The sequence below is a fragment of the Hydra viridissima genome, unplaced genomic scaffold (assembly GCF_058129835.1).
Source record: "Hydra viridissima isolate aposymbiotic clone 2 unplaced genomic scaffold, HvirCarnegie_v1 scaffold_2, whole genome shotgun sequence".
NCBI lineage: Eukaryota > Metazoa > Cnidaria > Hydrozoa > Anthoathecata > Hydridae > Hydra > Hydra viridissima.
In genome coordinates, this window is record NW_028324301.1 from 27,037,369 (window position 1) to 27,057,621 (window position 20,253).

Consider the following 20,253-nt stretch of genomic DNA (forward strand, 5'->3'; position numbering starts at 1 on the left):
CGTAAATATAAGCAAACTAGTGAGAAAAAGTGCATAAAGAGCCTCGCTACTTTGCTGCAGAAGTAGTGGATGACTATATGCAATTTTTTAAAATCGTGTGCTATCTCTATCGATTAAGGTAGTTTTCGAAAGTTTTTTCAAAGTAAAAATAGTGTAGTTTTCCTCTTTTAAATCTAGCTTTTGTCTAGGGTAGTTTATGAATAGATTTTCAAAGAAAGGTTAGCGTAGCATTCCACTTTTAAGTTTAGCTTAAGTTGCTTGGCATCACAAAACTCAAAACTCAAAAAGAAAAGATAAAATATATGATAAACCTAAAACATAATATAGATGAAACTAAAGTTAGGCTGCATAAAAAACCAACAACATAATAATCTACTAGGCATGTTTAAATTGAATTAAATAAAATCCTTTGCGCAAATGTAGGTATGTTAGAGAGTAAAAGTGCATGAAAAGCCTCGCTACTTTGTTAAAGGTAGTTTTTGAATAGTTTTTCAAAGCAAGTTTAGCGTAGTTTTCCTCTTTTATGTTTAGACTATGTAGCTTGACATCACAGAACACAAAGCTCAAAAAGGCAAGATAAAATATAAGTTAATCGTAAAATATAGATGTAACAAAGTTTAGACTGCATAAAAAACCAACAACATAATAATCTACTAGGCATGTTTAAGTTGAATTAAATAATGTCCTTTGCGCAAATATAGGAAAGTTAGAGTAAAAATCCATAAAAAGCCTCGATACTTTGCTGAAGAAGAAGATGACTATATGCAACTTTTTAAAATTGTGAGCTATCTATATCGATTTAGGTCCTTTTTGAGTACTTTTTCAAAGAAAAGTTAGCGCAGTTTTCCCCTTTTAAGATTAGATTATGAAGCTTGACATAACAAAACACAAAACTAACAAAGGCAAGATAAAATATAAGGTAAACGCAATATAATGTATAGATGAAACTAAAGTTAGGCTGCATAAAACAAACGGGTAACAATACTCTTCTATGTATGTTTACATTGAGTTAAATAAAATCCTTTGCGCAAATATAGGTATGTTAGAGAATAAAAGTGCATAAAAAGCCTCAGTACTTTGCTGTAGAAGAAGTGGATGAGTAGATACAATTTTTTAAATTTGTGTGCTGTCTCTATCGAATAAGTTAGTTTTCGAGAGTTTTTTCAAAGCAAAATTAGCGTAGTGTTCCTCTTTTAAATCTAGATTATCTCAAAAATAGATTTCGAATAGTTTTTCAAAGAAAGGTTAGCGCAGCTTTCCTCTTTTAACATTAGCTTATGTAGCTTGACATCACAGAACACAAAAAGATAAAATAAAATATAAGACAAACGTAAAATGAAAAATAGATGTAGCTAAAGTTAGGCTGCATAAAAAACCAACAACATAATAATCTACTAGGCATGTTTAAATTGAATTAAATAAAATCCTTTGCGCAAAAATAGGTATGTTAGAGAGTAAAAGCGCATAAAAAGCCTCGCTACTTTGTTAAAGGTAGTTTTTGAATAGTTTTTCAAAGACAGGTTAGCGTAAATTTCCTCTTTAAAGTTTAGCTTATGTAGCTTGACATCACAAAATATAAAACTCAAAAAGACAAGATAAAATATAAGATAAACGCAAAATAAAATATAGATGAAACTAAAGTTAGGCTGCATACAAAACCAACAACATAATATTCTACTAGTTATGTTTAAATTGAATTAAATAAAATCCTTTACGCAAATATAGGTAAGTTAGAGAGTAAAAGTGCATAAAAAGCTTTACTTTGCTGAAGAAGAAGATGAATAGATGCAACTTTTTAAATTCGTGAGCTATCTCTATCGGTGTAAGGTAGTTTTTGAACAATTTTTCAAAGAAAAGTTAGCCTAGTTTTCTTCTTTTAAGTTTAAATTATGTAGCTTGACATCACAAAATACAAAACTCAAAAAGACAAGATAAAATATAAGATAAACGCAAAATAAAATATAGATGAAACTAAAGTTAGGCTGCATACAAAACCAACAACATAATATTCTACTAGAAAAGTTAGCCTAGTTTCATTCTTTTAAGTTTAGATTATGTAGCTTGACATCACAAAACACAAAAAGGCAAGATAAAATACAAGGTAAACGTAAAATAAAATAGAAGTCAAACAAAAGTTAGGTTGCATAAATACAAAAACTGCATTGCCAAAAATAGAATTTGTTGTCTAGAAAGACCTTTTAAACTTTGTTTCTTTCGTTTTTTGACTTAGTGAATCGCGATCTGGTTTTTCTTAGGCGCGCTTGTTTCTTAGTTGTTTTTTTTGTAAAGAAACTTTATTCAGACGTTTTTTTTTACGCAACTCCTTTAACATTATTTTTAACAAAGTATTCTTTTATACGTGTTTACATTGAAATAAAACCCTTTGCGTAAATAGAGATAAATTAGAGAGCAAAAGTACATAAAAAGCCTCGCTACTTTGCAGAAGAAGAATTGGATGGCAAGATTCGTGTGCTTTCTCTTTCGTTTAAGGTACTTCTTGAATATTTTTTCAAAGAAAAGTTAGCGTAGTTTTCCCCTTTTAAGTTTAGCTTACGCAGCTTGACATCACAAAACGCAAAAACCAATAAGGCATGATAAAATACAAGATAAACGTAAAATAAAATAGAAGTGAAACAAAAGTTAGACTGCATAAAAACAAAAAAAAAAAAAAAAAAAACATAATATACTTCTATGTATGTTTACATTGAACTAAATAAAATCCTTTGTGTAAATATATGAAAAAATAGAGAGTAAGAGTTCATAAAAAAGCCTCGCTATTTTGCTGAAGAAGAAATGGATGTCTAGATCTTTTAAAATAAGGAACTTTTTGATTTCTTTTTCCGAAAAATGGTTGGAGCAGTTTTCCTTTTTTAAATTTCACTTATGCAGTTTAACATCACAGGAAATATTATTTTGCTTTTTAACAAACTCTTAAAAACATCAGAAGTAATTCTAAATGCAACTCTATTAAAAGTTTTCACAGAATAACAAAACGACTTCTTTTTTTTTTTTTTAAAGATAAAAAAAAGTTTGAACTATCTTTAAATAAGAAATGTGAGAACAGTTTAACAGAACTTCTTGTTTATTATGTCTTTAGCGAAACAGATAAAAATATTTGCAAAAGCATAGATAAAACAAACTACACAAAAGGCCCATCTTTATTGCCAAACTGAACAAACTTATCTAAACTACATAAATGGTTTCACGATATTGCCATATTGAACAAACTTTTCTAAACTACCCTCTTTTTGAATTTTTAGCTTCATGTTTTTAATTTTGTCTTTAATATGGCTTTGGTAGGAGTACTTTTGCAAGACATGAATGAGCTTGTCACTGCTATGATTTGCCAAGATGCCAAGGTAATCTTTGTACGAGCAACTTGAGCTTACATCTGTAAACACGTCTTGCAAGATGTATGCCAACACCAAAGCTGCACATCGTGGAAAACTTCTGGTGTTGAACCATTCGTTGTGGCCAGGGCAAGCATTCAGCTCTTCAACTATTTCATCTAAAATTTTACAAACTCAAGTCATAACACAAAGTGATTAAATCAAATATTCATTTGGTTCTGAAGTAAGACAAGATTTATTCTGTTTTTTTATTTATTTTTTTTTGTTGACCTTATTGTTTGCACTGATAGCAATAACTGGTTTTTGAAAGATTACCTAAATGGCATTGGCTAACTTCTGCTTTGTTTTCCTTTGTTCTTGGCTGAGTTGATCCTGAAATAAAATAAAACCATGTTCATTTTTCTAATTCATAAAAACCATCAACAGTTTCTAAGTGTTAGAGATGATAACAAGCTGTGCATGATTTCTAACGGTGATGTTTCTAACTTCATCATTAGAAATCGGGTAGACACAACTTTCTAAAAGTGCACTTAGCAATGATGGCTAGTTTTTGTTAACAGTTAACCATCTGAAATTGTGCAAGAAGAGGTTTGTGTTTATATATCTTTGTATAAATTAGGTTTTACATTACCGATGAGTTCTTGAGTGAAAGATGGCATTTCCAACTTGATTTTTTTTCTTCTTGGATCTTTTACTTCTAAAACATAATCAGTTTTAGTATCATTCACTTGTATAAACATTTAAGCAATCACAGAATTAGTCCTGCAACAAATACATACACACTTCTGTGTTGTTTTTTTGTTTTGTTTTGTTTTTTTTACAGCTCTAACAATAACAATAGGGCAAGGAGTTGATTTGGGCATTTTCATTTTTTGAAAGCGTGTTGAGATTTGCATAAAAATCAAAAATCAAAAATCAAAAAGAATTTACCTCAGGATGTAGAGGCAAGACTTTGGCTAAATAGGCTACCAACAGATTGAACAGCATAAGGTGAGAGCTGCTTTGCAAGAACAGTACCAGCCTGTTGGACAGGAACAGCTGAAACTGGATCAGATGAAAGAAACAAACTGGGTTTGGCCAATGTTTGCTGAAAAGCAACAAGGCTAGGAGTCAGAGGAACAGAAAAGACCTCTTTTGAAGGACAGAAAGCGACTTGCTGAGAAGGAGAAGCAGAAACAGGTTTGGCAACCACTTGCTCATTAAAGTAAACTGGAGAAAGTTTTGCATGGTGTTCAATAAAATCCGGTTCATCAGGAAATAATGTTAATGCAAGAGGAGAACAAGCTGTGCCAACAGGAACAGCTAGAGTCTGATCTACATCCATACAAACAGCTTGTTCGTTAGGAACTAGTTGTGCAAGAGCAGGGGATAGTTCAAGAACTGGACCAGCGATTGTTTGTTCAGATGGAACAGACGAAACAGGAGTTGAGGTAGGTTCACACAAGAAATCTACGGCATGGTCGTTGCTATCCTCTAAAGGAACATTGTTTTCTACAGCTGGAGAAAACGGAACCACTGTGGTACAGCTGAAAGTAGCAGCACATTCTTCAGAGTCAGAACCGGAGTCTAAATCTTCCTCAAAGATGTCCTCAACCTCATGAAAACCGTACTCCTCTGCATTAGTTTGGAGCCAGTCCATCACATCCTTCTCCTTCTTTGGTGGTCTCTCAGACTTTTCAACAGTCAAAGACTCTATGACTCCGAAGGACTGTCCGATGCCCAGGGCAAAGCGCAACTCCTCTGCAGCGTTCCACTGGGACACATAAAAGCTATCCATTGTGTTCCTGCTGTGCTTCATGTAGAGTGTAGCAAACCGCTCGCGATCTTCTTTGCTGTTGTTGGCAAAGTAAGTGGCTATCGAACCGCGAATGCAAGTGGGAGTAAGACGCTTCATGGGAATGTTTACTTGGCTTTTTCTGAAGCAGGACGTCAGGCAAGAGGAGATAGCAGAGGAACCCATCTGGTAAACAGGCACTCTAGTTGCACCGAGTGTCACACATTCGTCTTTGTTGGGTCTCATCGATGGAAAAAGGGGCCTGTAGCAGTCGCTCAACTCCAAAACAGTCTTGGTGTCTGCAGCCATGTAGTGAGAGTCGTTGACAAGAAGGTCTCTGTATCTCAGCAAATAAATATCGATCAACACTTTCAAGTCGTTCGGCACTAGAATGTTTTTGGCTCCGTACTTGTATGCTGTTTTGTAGCGCTCTTGCACAATGCAATATCCACACTCACTCTTCTCAGCAGCCATGTAGTCTCTAATGTTTAAAAGAGCAATGTTAGATTTTCTTAAACTGTTAATTACAGTGACAGAGAGCAGAAGATGGTTTCGTAGAGACACAGCATTGTCTCTAGTCGGTGTAAGAGACGGCTTTCTAATCGATTCCACTAACTGTCTTACGTATGCAGACTTGCCATATTCGTTCAGCAAACTGACATTGATGATGTTGATGCATTTTTTGCTTTTCACAAGGCTCCTCCTCAAAGAACGAAAGGGCCTCAGCACTTTTTGTAACTCCTCCACCTTGCAGCGCAAACGTCGGATGGCCTCATGAGAAAGTCCGAAATAGACATTCCTGGCTTCACTGAAACGAAACAGGAGACAAAGGTAGACAAGGCGGTTGTACAACGTGTGACAAGACATGGCTTTTGTTTGGTCAAGTTCACTCAGCTTGGAATTGAGCTGAATGTTTTTAAAGTGCATGGAAAAGTATCTATCCTCCAAAACGTTGGAATTGGTGAGAGCGTTCGGGTGCAGCGTCAGCGTGCTGTCACAACATGTCAATATTTCAACAACTGCATTTTTGTAGATCTTTGCTTGTGACAAAGTGTTGTTGTTGGCTACCACAAGCCACTTTTCAAAATCTCTGAAGAGCTCATCTGCTGACTGGTAATAAAAGTGAAAAGCATCTTTGTCCAGCTGAAACAAGAGTCTCTTATCTTCTGTCAAGACGGAGGAGTTGGAAACCAAGTGCTTTAAGGAATTAAAATCAGAGTCTAGGACGGATTCGGTGTTCAGCTCTTTGTTTTCTACAGAGGTGCATTGGTTTGCAGAAGGAGCCTCGGACGAACCAGCAACTGATGAGGGCAAGCTTAAAAGAGGATCAGAGGAAAGAACCGGAGAAGAAAAAGAGGAGGAAGGCCCAGGAGCAGAGGATGCAGAGCCTGATGCAGACGCTTGTTCAGCTACTGGCTTAATACCAAAGAAGGCAGGTCGAATAAATTGAGGGACATAGAGCTTGTCGTTGTCGTATCGCTTTGCCTCTGCAATCTTTTGTTTGATCGTCTTGGAATCGTAGAAATGAGTCTCTTTCAAGTGTATGTCCAGTCGGTCGTAATACTTCCAACATTGCAAACAGGGGTAAGGTTTTGGACAGCCGGACTTGCGTTCGAGACGAGCATGCTGAAACTTCCTGACCATTGCAGAGTAAAAGATGGAAGCTTCATCCAAAGTCCAAGAATGATCTTTTTTAGTCAAGTGTCTTTTAATGCTTGTGGAGGAATGTTTGCACAAAGGCATCGGACAGCTAACAGCGTACCTCTTCTTGGTACCATAGAAAGGTACAACCCTGTTTACGGAGCCACACGCTGCAACTAATGCGGCCCTGACTTTGTTTTTGAGCTTTAAGTCTCTCTGTTCTTGTGACTGCCTTCTTTTCTTTTTTTTCGCTTTAGAGTTCGGAGAAGGGGCAACAACAGTGTTGTTTTCTTGTGAAGAAGACATGTTCAGGTGTTTGTTTGCAACGGTTTATGCTAAAAAAAAGAAGACAGTTAGTGAGAGTGTTTTTCTTCTGCCTGCATCCTGGAATCCTGGAATGTTTACAACTGCAGGGAAGAGCTGTGTTTTTTCGAATCCTCTGCAAAAGAGAAAAAAGAAAGAAAAGAGAGCAACAAGAAGAAACAAAGTTTCCACTAGCAAATGAAAAAGAATGAGAGCAACTAGCATTACATGCATGGTGGCAGCAGTGATTGCTATTATGAGAAGGAGAATGAGAAAAAAAAAAAAAAAAAAGAAACAAATAAATAAAGAGATGGAGTTTGAGAGGATCTCGCAACCATATGACTCAAAGAAAGAAACTGTGTTGAAAAAAGGCAAGAGAGGGCAAATAGAACTTGCTAACAAGGACAAATGACAGACATAACTACAACAGTAACAACTCTCATTGCAAGCATAATAACAACAGCATCAGCATCACTGACTCAGAGAGTGTTGACATAACAAAAAAGAAAACAAAAGTACAAGCCAAGTGGGGGAACATTAACAAACACTCATTGCAACTATAACAACAACAACAACAACAGCAACAGCATCACTGACTCAGAGGGTATTGATAAAAAAAAACAAGCAAAACAAAAACAAACAAAAAAACAAATAAAAAAACAAAACAAGCAAATTGGGTGAACAGTAACAACTCTCATTGCAAGCATAATAACAACAACAGCATCAGCATCAGCATCACTGACTCAGAGAGTGTTGACAAAATAAAATAGACAATAAGCAAGCAAAGTGGGTGAACAGTAACAACTCTCACTGCAAGCATAATAACAACAACAGCATCAGCATCAGCATCACTGACTCAGAGAGTGTTGATAAAATAAAACAGATTATAAACAAACAAAGTGGGTGAACAGTAACAGCTCTCATTGAAAGCATAATAACAACAACAGCATCACTAACTCAGAGGATATATAAAAAAACAAACAAACAAACAAACAAAACAAAAACAAAAAAAAACAAGCAAAGTGGCTGAACAGTAACAGCTATCATTGCAAGTAAAATAACAACAACAGCATCAGCAACATCATCACTGACTCAGAGAGTGGTGATAAAATAAAACAGATTAAAAAACAAGCAAAGTGGCTAAACAGTAACAACTATAAATACAAGTAAAATGACAAAAGCAGCAACAGCATCACTAACTCGCAGGGTGTTGATAAAAAAAAAAGCAACAAACAAATAAAGCAAGCAAAGTGGGTGAACATTAACACTCATTGCAACTATAATAACACCAACAGCAACAGCATCAGTGACTCAAAGGGTGTTGATAAACAAAAACAAAGGCACAAACAAAACAAGCAGAGTGGGTGAACATTAACAACACTTATTGCAAGCATAATAACAACAACAGCATCAGCATCACTGACTCAGAGAGTGTTGATAAAATAAAATAGATTATAAACATGCCAAGTTTGTGAACATTAACAAACACTCATTGCAACTATAACAACGACTACAGCAACAGCATCACTTACTCAGAGAGTGTTGAGAAAAAAAACAACAAAAAAAACAAAAACAAAACAAAACAGAAAACAGAAGTACAAGCCAAGGGGGGGGGGGGGGAACATTAACAAACACTCATTGCAACTATAACAACAACAACAGCAACAGCATCACTTACTCAGAGGATATTGATAAAAAAAAAACAAACAAACAAACAAACAAAACAAGCAAAGTGGCTGAACAGTAACAGCTATCATTGCAAGTAAAATAACAACAACAGCATCAGCAACATCATCACTGACTCAGAGAGTGGTGATAAAATAAAACAGATTAAAAAACAAGCAAAGTGGCTGAACAGTAACAACTATAAATACAAGTAAAATGACAAAAGCAGCAACAGCATCACTAACTCGCAGGGTGTTGATAAAAAAAAAAGCAACAAACAAATAAAGCAAGCAAAGTGGGTGAACATTAACACTCATTGCAACTATAATAACACCAACAGCAACAGCATCAGTGACTCAAAGGGTGTTGATAAACAAAAACAAAAGCACAAACAAAACAAGCAAAGTGGGTGAACATTAACAACACTTATTGCAAGCACAATAACAACAACAGCATCAGCATCACTGACTCAGAGAGTGTTGATAAAACAAAATAGATTATAAACAAGCCAAGTTGGTGAACATTAACAAACACTCATTGCAACTGTAATAAGAACAACAGCAACAGCATCACTGACACAAAGGGTGTTGATAAACAAAAACAAAAACACAAGCAAAGTGGGTGAACATTAACAACACTCATTGCAACTATAACAACAACAACAGCAACAGCATCACTGGCTCAAAGGGTGTTGATAAAATAAAGAAATAAAAACAAAACAAGCAAAGTGGGTGAACAGTAACAACTCCCATTGCAAGCATAATAACGACAACAGCAACAGCAACACCATCACTGACTCAGAGAGTGTTGATAAAATAAAATAGATTATAAACAAGCCAAGTTGGTGAACATTAACAAACACTCATTGCAACTATAACAACGACTACAGCAACAGCATCACTTACTCAGAGAGTGTTGAGAAAAAAAAAACAAAAACAAAAAAAAAACAAAACAAAACAGAAAACAAAAGTACAAGCCAAGTGGGGGAACATTAACAAACACTCATTGCAACTGTAACAACAACAACAGCAACAGCATCACTTACTCAGAGAGTGTTTATAAATAAAACAAAAAACAAAAACAAGAAACAAAAATACAAGCCAAGTGGGTGATTACTAACAGCGCTAACAGCAGCAACAACAGTGTCTTTAGAAACAACAAACAAGTACAACAGCAACAACTGCTTTTACAGAGTATAACAATAACAACAACATGGCACTAACAACAACAAAAGGGTTGGAATAAAAACCTGTAGGCAAAAGGAGAGCTGCATTCAGACAAGATCGATTACAAAGAGGCTCTTCTTTAGGACAGAGGAGAAACTGCTTTTGAGGGACAGAGGGACTTTTGTTGTTGTTGTTGTTGTTGTTGTTGTGCAGAAACCAACAAACTTTTATTGAACCGAATATAACCGAATATAACCGAAAGTCTTGTTTGCTTCTGTTTTGTGCCATCAAGAAGGGAAAACAAAACATCACAAAACAAACGAAGCAAACGAAACAAACAAACAAACAAACGAACGAAACAAACAAAAAAAAAAAAAAAATTAAAAAAATTAACAAACAAACAAACAAACAAACAAGCAAACAAACAAAAACAAATAAGAATAACAGAAAACGCAGTACCGAAACCTCGCCATTTTTTATCCTTCCTCAAGCTTTCTCTGGGCGCCAAAGACCGAGAAAGTTGAGCAAACGTGACGTTGAGGGGGGGGGGGGGAGGGGGGTACTTAAGGACAGCAGACCGACCAATGGCACGCTTAGGAGAGACCCACGTGAATGCTACATTTTCTTTCTATGTACGCTGAATCCGCTCAAAGTCTGGAATTTCCAGCATTCACGTGTCATCACTCCAGCCACCAGATTGGCCCACACTTTGCACACTTTCAAGACTAGAAACTCACTTGTGCTCAATTTGAGCAAAAAAAAAAAAAAACTAAGTCTCGCATGGCGACAACTTTTCCAAAAGCAAACAAAGGCAAACGAAGGCAAACGAAGAAAAAACAAAAACAAATAAACAAAAACAAAACCGAATAGGGAGAGAGAGAGTGAGTCGACTCATTTCTTTCGACTGCCTTAAACGAGAAGTCTAAAACGTTTAAAAGTTGAAAACTAAGTTTTTTAAATGAACTGCACCGAAAAAACTTTACGACAGTTTAGCTGGTTAAAAACGCAGAGGAAAATATTTTATAAAATTTAAGCGTTCTAAAGATGTCCATTTTTGTTTTTGTTTTTTTTATTTTGGTTTGTTCCTGGCTTGTTTCTTTCTTTAAATTCTAGCGATCGAGCATATTTGAACGGTTTCATCAACCTGTCGGCGCACGTGCTCGAGAGCTAGAACTTTGATTGCTTCTGTTGTTGAGAATTGAGAATGTCCGAGCAGGTTTTTTTATCGATTTCATCGCTTGTGGCGAGGCAAAAATCAAAACGCTTTTTGGACGAAAGAAAAGAGATTAAAAGGAAAAAAGAGAAGAAATAAAAAAACAAAAAAATAGATTATGTGTTATGAACATTTATTTTCTCACGCGATGACGTCTAGTTTTGTTAGAGTAATTAAAATATGGTATCAAGTTTGTAATTTCTATCTTATTTTTAGTTACGGATAATTGCCAATTATGTCACGTTTAGTATACACAACGCTGTTTTCTTAATAGCAATATGATACAAACAAGTTATAAAAAAAAAAGCGTTCGCTCGATCTTCCTTAGTCAGTTGAACAAAAAGAAATTTTCACAACATATGATTGATTTGGTTGTCCTAGCAAGCTGTTTTAGCAAACGGCTAGAGGTTGCAACTGTTGTTCATTGAAAACGAAAAATCTAGCGTCAGCAACAAATTTTTGAATACATAATGTACGCAAAAGTGGCACTAACAAATGAAAATGTAAAAAAACTGTTTACCTTGATGCCAGACTCGCAGAGATGTTGTCGCTCGTTGCTATCGACTGCGAACAGCTTTGTTGTTTTTCGAAGTGCCTCTTCATTCTACTTATAGCCGAAGTTTTGGCTTCGAAAAAAAATACGAACGTCGTTAAGCTCAACGAGCTGCTTTAATTGTTGTTCGTGCGAAAACGAAATGCTTAAAACGGATAAAAGTGTTGGCGTAATTACACTTTTTGACCGCGATGCAGTTTGTCAACTCTAGCGTACTTTTTTGGCTCGTGGAGCAAAAGCCTCATGATAATAGCAAAGGCTTAAAATGTCTTAACATGTCAGCAAAGGCTTAATATGCTTAATAAACTGTGGTTAAGTTTTTGCGGTGCAGTTCATTTACAACTTAATTTGCAACTTGCTGGCACAAGCAAACGTTTATGACTTCTCGTTTAAGACAGTTGAGCGAAATCAGTCGACTCACTCATTCTCCCTTTTCTGTTTTGTTTTTGTTTTGTTTTTTTGTTTTTGTTTTTGTTTTTGTTTGTTTTTTTTTTTTCTTTGTTTGTCTTTTGTTTAAAATGTAAAAAACTCGAAAGGAAAGTTGTTGCTTTGTTTGCTTATTGAAAGTTTTCGCCAGTTGCAAGACTTAGTTTTGTTTTTGTTTACTTATTAAAATATCGAGGAAAATATTTGAGGACATCGCATTCTAATGGTGCCTTTATAACAACATCTAACGATTTAACGTTTAATGTTGTGCTCAAAAAAAAAAATTCCTTTTATATCTCTCAATGGTCTCCAACGATAAAACTGCCGACCAATCGCAACGATTAAACAGCCAACCAATGGCAGCTCAATGGTCTCCAAACAAGAGACTGCCGACCAATGGCAGCTCAGTGGTCTGAGAAGTGAGATCATTCGATTTCCTTTTATTATCTCCAGTTTGAACTAGTGCTTGGCTTGTGGTGCAGAAACTAAAACTTCCCGTTTTTGTATTTTGTTTTGAATTTCTTTGCTTTGAGCTTTTTAATCGATCGATAGCTTTAGGAGAAAAGAAGAAACCCCTCTGACGAAGTCTTGGCTTTTTTAAAAACGCTCAAATTTTGGCAAACAAATCTCATACAAAACGCTACTTTGATGTCAAGCTTTCGTTACTCCCTACTCCCTTCTAGCGGAGGGCGGCAAAAAGGTGTTGCATCCTAGAGCTAAAAGTGAGGAGGGAAGCAAGTTTTTTTTTCGTTTTGTTTGCTTTTTTATGTTTTTTGTTTTTTTGAGGGGGGAGAGTTAGAGGGTAAGGGGGTTAGGATTAGAGGGGGTTGGGGTTACGGTTTGGAAACCTGGGGACGAGGATATCAAGCAGGAGTTTAGTGTCCACGAGGGGCGTCCTTCGGTTGTAACGTGCCGCTAGGTGCACGCGTCTAGTAGTTTCGTTGCATCGACCTAGAGGAGTTCTCCGAAAGGTCTTGCGCTTTGGGCTCGGGCAAACGGCCTGCATCCATTGTAAACACGGTCTCTGCCGTTAGAAAATCGTTAACCAGGCTTTTGTGAGCTTTAACAACCATCCCTTTGAGTTTAAAACGAACGTTTCCCCAAAAGCCATTCGAGATGGAGGTACTCACGGAGGTTTGTTACGGTAACAACCCTGTGGTTTGCCATCTTCTTTCTTTCCGCAGCGTCGCAAACGGATCGGCCGGTCTCTTAGGTGACGAAAAAACGTCTGATCTCTCGACTGGAATGCTTAACGTACTAAGATTAGAAGAGTTAGTACTAAGAGTCGCATCTGGCCGCCGTAATTTTCTTCGATGATGTACTTGAAAATTTCGTGACGTCGTTTTCAAAGCTCTAGGGTCGATTTTAACCTTCGACCTTAAAGTCGATTTTAGCCTTCGGTGTGGCTCTGTACAACTTTTGCGGTGAAAAAGCTTGCGCGGAGTCTACAGTTGTATTTAGCCGACAGACGCTAGCAACGCAGAAACAGAATGACTCTTGGGCGGCGCAAACAGAGCGTTCAGCAAATTTGTCGCATTTTACGTCAAAGCGGACAATCTGCACGACAAATAAAGCTAACTTTCTCCTTTGCCTAATATGTTAACGGATGGCCAGGAACAACCTTGGTCTGTAATGAATGAGTTCGTTTTTCCATTCGAGGCACTAATTACTGCAGTTTTAAAAGTCACCTAAAGTATAAGCTCATCTCTCCATTCAAGAAAAACAAGCATCAGAGTTTCGGAAAGTTTGCATGCACGACACCACCATCGATGGTACTTAAACAAACAGAAAATGAATTGCAAAACAGAACCACTGAATTGCAAAACATAACAACGGACAGCTTGTAAAAAGCATGGTGATGAGCTTCTTCAATCCAATCAAGGAACCAAGCATCACAGTTTCGGCAATGGTGCACGTGCAAATCAGCAAACTGTGATACTTAATCAAACAACTTCACTGTTTTGCTTAGTTTAAGAACGGATGGCTAAGAACAACCTCGTTAGTGAGTATGAAGTCATCTCTTCATTCAAGGAATTGATAATCAGAGTTTTAGAAGTCTCTTACGTGCGATACTACTATCAACGGTACTTAATCAAACAGCCTCTCAGAATGGCCTAGTTTGAGAACGGAAGGCTAGGAACAACCTTAGTAGTGGGTCATCAGTTCAACTTTTCATTCAAGGAATTAAGCATCTAAAATCTGAAAAATAAAAAGAACAGCTCTTTGTTAGAAGTTCTTATTTTTATTTTTCCTCAACTTCTATTTCTTTTCTTTTTTTACTTTTTTTTTTTTAATGATAGTTTTTCTTTTTTTTTATCTATTTTGTTCGTTTAAATTAATACAACAGGCGTTTTAGGTCGTTTCTGTAACATTATTTAACACTTTAAATTGTAATAAATATTTGAACAGAAGAAAATCCCTTTCGTAACGTTAAAATGTCATAAGAACATTTCATCTTTACCAAATACGCTTGTAAAAATAGTTTCACTTTTAAAGTTTGTTGTATATGTCTTTTAATTTAGTGAATCGCAATTTGGATTTTCTTAGGCGCACATCTACTTTAGTTGCTTTTTCTTAAAGAAAGGTCACCAGAGTTTTCTTACACAGCCCCTGCAGCATAATCTTTAACAAAATACTCTTTTGAAAAGTTTTACATTGAAATAAACAAAAGCCATTTGCGTAAGTAGAGATAACTTAGAGAATAAAAAGTGCATAAACGCCTCGCTACTTTGATGAAGAAGAAACGGATGACTAAATGCAACTTTTTAATTTCGTGTGCTATCTCTTTCGATTAAGGTACTTTTTGAATATTTTTTCAAAGAAATGTTAGCGTAGTTTTCCTTTTTTAAATTTAAATCATGTTTAAAGGTAGTTTTTGAATGTTTTTTCAAAGAAATGTTAGCGTAGTTTTCATCTATTAAATCTAAATCATGTTTAAAGGTAGTTTTCGAATATTTTTTCAAAGAAATGTTAGCGTAGTTTTCCTCTTTTAGATCTAGCTTATGTTTAAGGTAGTTTTTGAGTATTTTTTCAAAGAAAAGTTAGCGTAGTTTTCCTCTTTTAGATCTAGCTTATGTTTAAGGTAGTTTTTAAATATTTTTTTAAAGAAAAGTTAGCATAGTTTTCCTCTTTTAGATCTAGCTTATGTTTAAGGTAGTTTTTGAGTATTTTTTCAAAGAAAAGTTAGCGTAGTTTTCCTCTTTTAGATCTAGCTTATGTTTAAGGTAGTTTTTAAATATTTTTTTAAAGAAAAGTTAGCATAGTTTTCCTCTTTTGGATATAGCTTATGTTTAAGGTAGTTTTTAAATATTTTTTTTAAAGAAAAGTTAGCGTAGTTTTCCTCCTTTAGATCTAGCTTATAATTCAGGTAGTTTTTGAATATTTTTTCAAATAAAAATTAGCAAAGTATAGTTTATTTAGCATGACATCACAAAATACTAAACTCAAAAAGGCAAGATAAAGTATAAGATAAACGTAAAATAAGATATAGATGAAACAAATGTTAGGCTGCATAAAATCAAAAACTGCATTGCCTATCATAAACACAAATGTCTAGTGAGAGCTTTTAAAGTTCGTTCTTTTCGTCTTTTAATTTGGTGAATCGCGATTTGAATTTTCTAAGGCGCACATGTCTTTCAGTTGCTTTTTTCTTAAGGAAAGGTCGCCAGAGTTTTTTTACGCAGCTCCTGCAGCATAATCTTTAACAAAATACTCTTTTGTATATCATTACATAGAAATAAACAAAAACCATATGCGTAAACAGAGATAAATTAGAACGCAAAAGTGCATAAAAAGCCTCGCTACTTTGCTATAGAAGAAGTGGATGACTAGATACAACTTTGTAAATTCGTGCACTACCTCAATGGATTAAGGTATTTTTCGAAAGTTTTTTAAAAGCATAAATAGCGTAGTCTTCCTCTTTTAAATCTAGCTTATGTCTAAGGCAGTTTTTGAATAGATTTTCAAAGAAAGGTTAGCGTACTTTTCCACTTTTAAGTTTAGCTTATGTAGCTTGACAAAACAACACACAAAAAGACAAGATAAAGTATCAGATAAACGTAAAATAAAATATAAATGAAACTAAAGTTAGGCTGCATAAAAAACAAACAACTTAATAATCTACTAGACATGTTTAAGTTGAATTAAGTAAAGTCCTTTGCGCAAATTTGGGTAAATAAGAGAGTAAAAATCCATAAAAAGAAGAAGTGGATGAGTAGATACAATTTTTTAAATTTGTGTGCTATCTCTATTGAATAAGGTAGTTTTCGAGAGTTTTTTCAAAGCAAAATTAGCGTAGTGTTCCTCTTTTAAATCTAGATTATCTCAAAAATAGATTTCGAATAGTTTTTCAAAGAAAGGTTAGCGCAGCTTTCCTCTTTTAACATTAGCTTATGTAGCTTGACATCACAGAACACAAAAAGATAAAATAAAATATAAGACAAACGTAAAATGAAAAATAGATGTAGCTAAAGTTAGGCAGCATAAAAAACCAACAACATAATAATCTACTAGGCATGTTTAAATTGAATTAAATAAAATCCTTTGCGCAAAAATAGGTATGTTAGAGAGTAAAAGCGCATAGAAAGCCTCGCTACTTTGCTGTGAAAGAAGTGGATGACTAGATACAACTTTTTAAAATCCTGTGCTATCTCTATCGATTAAGGTAGTTTTCGAAAGATTTTTCAAAGCAAAAATAGCGTAGTCTTTCTCTTTTAAATCTAGATTATGTCTAAGGTATTTTTTGAACAGCTTTTCAAAGAAAGGTTAGCGTAGCTTTCCTCTTTTAAGTTTAGCTTATGTAGCTTGACATCACAAAACACAAAATTCAAAAAGACAAAATAAAATATAAGATAAACGTAAAATAAAATATAGATGAAGCTAAAGTTAGACTGCATAAAAAAACAACAACGTAATAACCTACTAGAATCTAATAAAACCCTATGCACAAATGTAGGTATGTTAGAGAGTAAAAGTGCATAAAAAGCCTCGCTACTTTGTTTAAGGTAGTTTTTGAATAGTTTTTCAAAGAAAGCTTAGCGTAGTTTTCCTCTTTAAAGTTTGGCTTATGTAGCTTGACATCACAAAACACAAAACACTAAAAGGAAAGGTAATATAAAAGTTAATCGTAAAATAAAATGTAGGTGAAATAAATGTTAGGCTGCATAAAAGAAAAAAAAAATCGTAACATAATAATCTTCTATATATGTTTGGATTGAATTAAATGAATTCCTTTGCGTAAATATAAGCAAACTAGTGAGAAAAAGTGCATAAAGAGCCTCGCTACTTTGCTGCAGAAGTAGTGGATGACTATATGCAATTTTTTAAAATCGTGTGCTATCTCTATCGATTAAGGTAGTTTTCGAAAGTTTTTTCAAAGTAAAAATAGTGTAGTTTTCCTCTTTTAAATCTAGCTTTTGTCTAGGGTAGTTTATGAATAGATTTTCAAAGAAAGGTTAGCGTAGCATTCCACTTTTAAGTTTAGCTTAAGTTGCTTGGCATCACAAAACTCAAAACTCAAAAAGAAAAGATAAAATATATGATAAACCTAAAACATAATATAGATGAAACTAAAGTTAGGCTGCATAAAAAACCAACAACATAATAATCTACTAGGCATGTTTAAATTGAATTAAATAAAATCCTTTGCGCAAATGTAGGTATGTTAGAGAGTAAAAGTGCATGAAAAGCCTCGCTACTTTGTTAAAGGTAGTTTTTGAATAGTTTTTCAAAGCAAGTTTAGCGTAGTTTTCCTCTTTTATGTTTAGACTATGTAGCTTGACATCACAGAACACAAAGCTCAAAAAGGCAAGATAAAATATAAGTTAATCGTAAAATATAGATGTAACAAAGTTTAGACTGCATAAAAAACCAACAACATAATAATCTACTAGGCATGTTTAAGTTGAATTAAATAATGTCCTTTGCGCAAATATAGGAAAGTTAGAGTAAAAATCCATAAAAAGCCTCGATACTTTGCTGAAGAAGAAGATGACTATATGCAACTTTTTAAAATTGTGAGCTATCTATATCGATTTAGGTCCTTTTTGAGTACTTTTTCAAAGAAAAGTTAGCGCAGTTTTCCCCTTTTAAGATTAGATTATGAAGCTTGACATAACAAAACACAAAACTAACAAAGGCAAGATAAAATATAAGGTAAACGCAATATAATGTATAGATGAAACTAAAGTTAGGCTGCATAAAACAAACGGGTAACAATACTCTTCTATGTATGTTTACATTGAGTTAAATAAAATCCTTTGCGCAAATATAGGTATGTTAGAGAATAAAAGTGCATAAAAAGCCTCAGTACTTTGCTGTAGAAGAAGTGGATGAGTAGATACAATTTTTTAAATTTGTGTGCTGTCTCTATCGAATAAGTTAGTTTTCGAGAGTTTTTTCAAAGCAAAATTAGCGTAGTGTTCCTCTTTTAAATCTAGATTATCTCAAAAATAGATTTCGAATAGTTTTTCAAAGAAAGGTTAGCGCAGCTTTCCTCTTTTAACATTAGCTTATGTAGCTTGACATCACAGAACACAAAAAGATAAAATAAAATATAAGACAAACGTAAAATGAAAAATAGATGTAGCTAAAGTTAGGCTGCATAAAAAACCAACAACATAATAATCTACTAGGCATGTTTAAATTGAATTAAATAAAATCCTTTGCGCAAAAATAGGTATGTTAGAGAGTAAAAGCGCATAAAAAGCCTCGCTACTTTGTTAAAGGTAGTTTTTGAATAGTTTTTCAAAGACAGGTTAGCGTAAATTTCCTCTTTAAAGTTTAGCTTATGTAGCTTGACATCACAAAATATAAAACTCAAAAAGACAAGATAAAATATAAGATAAACGCAAAATAAAATATAGATGAAACTAAAGTTAGGCTGCATACAAAACCAACAACATAATATTCTACTAGTTATGTTTAAATTGAATTAAATAAAATCCTTTACGCAAATATAGGTAAGTTAGAGAGTAAAAGTGCATAAAAAGCTTTACTTTGCTGAAGAAGAAGATGAATAGATGCAACTTTTTAAATTCGTGAGCTATCTCTATCGGTGTAAGGTAGTTTTTGAACAATTTTTCAAAGAAAAGTTAGCCTAGTTTTCTTCTTTTAAGTTTAAATTATGTAGCTTGACATCACAAAATACAAAACTCAAAAAGACAAGATAAAATATAAGATAAACGCAAAATAAAATATAGATGAAACTAAAGTTAGGCTGCATACAAAACCAACAACATAATATTCTACTAGAAAAGTTAGCCTAGTTTCATTCTTTTAAGTTTAGATTATGTAGCTTGACATCACAAAACACAAAAAGGCAAGATAAAATACAAGGTAAACGTAAAATAAAATAGAAGTCAAACAAAAGTTAGGTTGCATAAATACAAAAACTGCATTGCCAAAAATAGAATTTGTTGTCTAGAAAGACCTTTTAAACTTTGTTTCTTTCGTTTTTTGACTTAGTGAATCGCGATCTGGTTTTTCTTAGGCGCGCTTGTTTCTTAGTTGTTTTTTTTGTAAAGAAACTTTATTCAGACGTTTTTTTTTACGCAACTCCTTTAACATTATTTTTAACAAAGTATTCTTTTATACGTGTTTACATTGAAATAAAACCCTTTGCGTAAATAGAGATAAATTAGAGAGCAAAAGTACATAAAAAGCCTCGCTACTTTGCAGAAGAAGAATTGGATGGCAAGATTCGTGTGCTTTCTCTTTCGTTTAAGGTACTTCTTGAATATTTTTTCAAAGAAAAGTTAGCGTAGTTTTCCCCTTTTAAGTTTAGCTTACGCAGCTTGACATCACAAAACGCAAAAACCAATAAGGCATGATAAAATACAAGATAAACGTAAAATAAAATAGAAGTGAAACAAAAGTTAGACTGCATAAAAACAAAAAAAAAAAAAAAAAAAACATAATATACTTCTATGTATGTTTACATTGAACTAAATAAAATCCTTTGTGTAAATATATGAAAAAATAGAGAGTAAGAGTTCATAAAAAAGCCTCGCTATTTTGCTGAAGAAGAAATGGATGTCTAGATCTTTTAAAATAAGGAACTTTTTGATTTCTTTTTCCGAAAAATGGTTGGAGCAGTTTTCCTTTTTTAAATTTCACTTATGCAGTTTAACATCACAGGAAATATTATTTTGCTTTTTAACAAA

The 20,253-nt window shown here is 34.1% G+C and overlaps 1 protein-coding gene across 2 annotated transcripts; it reads right to left on the minus strand.

Moving 5' to 3' along the window:
• Window positions 1–3,253: 3,253 nt before the first annotated feature.
• LOC149892683 (uncharacterized) lies at window positions 3,254–10,412 on the minus strand. 2 transcript variants are annotated; one of them, XM_090080087.1, is made up of 5 exons: window positions 10,359–10,412; window positions 4,281–7,100; window positions 3,982–4,047; window positions 3,666–3,722; window positions 3,254–3,508 (listed from the first exon to the last, which is right to left on the minus strand). In XM_090080087.1, the coding sequence occupies exon 2, from the start codon at window positions 7,069–7,071 to the stop codon at window positions 4,282–4,284; it is 2,790 nt and encodes a 929-aa protein (XP_089936213.1). In that variant the 5' UTR covers window positions 7,072–7,100; window positions 10,359–10,412; the 3' UTR covers window positions 3,254–3,508; window positions 3,666–3,722; window positions 3,982–4,047; window position 4,281. The 2 variants fall into 2 exon arrangements, with proteins under 2 accessions (XP_089936213.1, XP_089936214.1); XM_090080088.1 differs by lacking the exon at window positions 10,359–10,412 and adding an exon at window positions 9,268–9,680 and having other exon boundaries at window positions 4,281–8,556.
• Window positions 10,413–20,253: the final 9,841 nt, after the last annotated feature.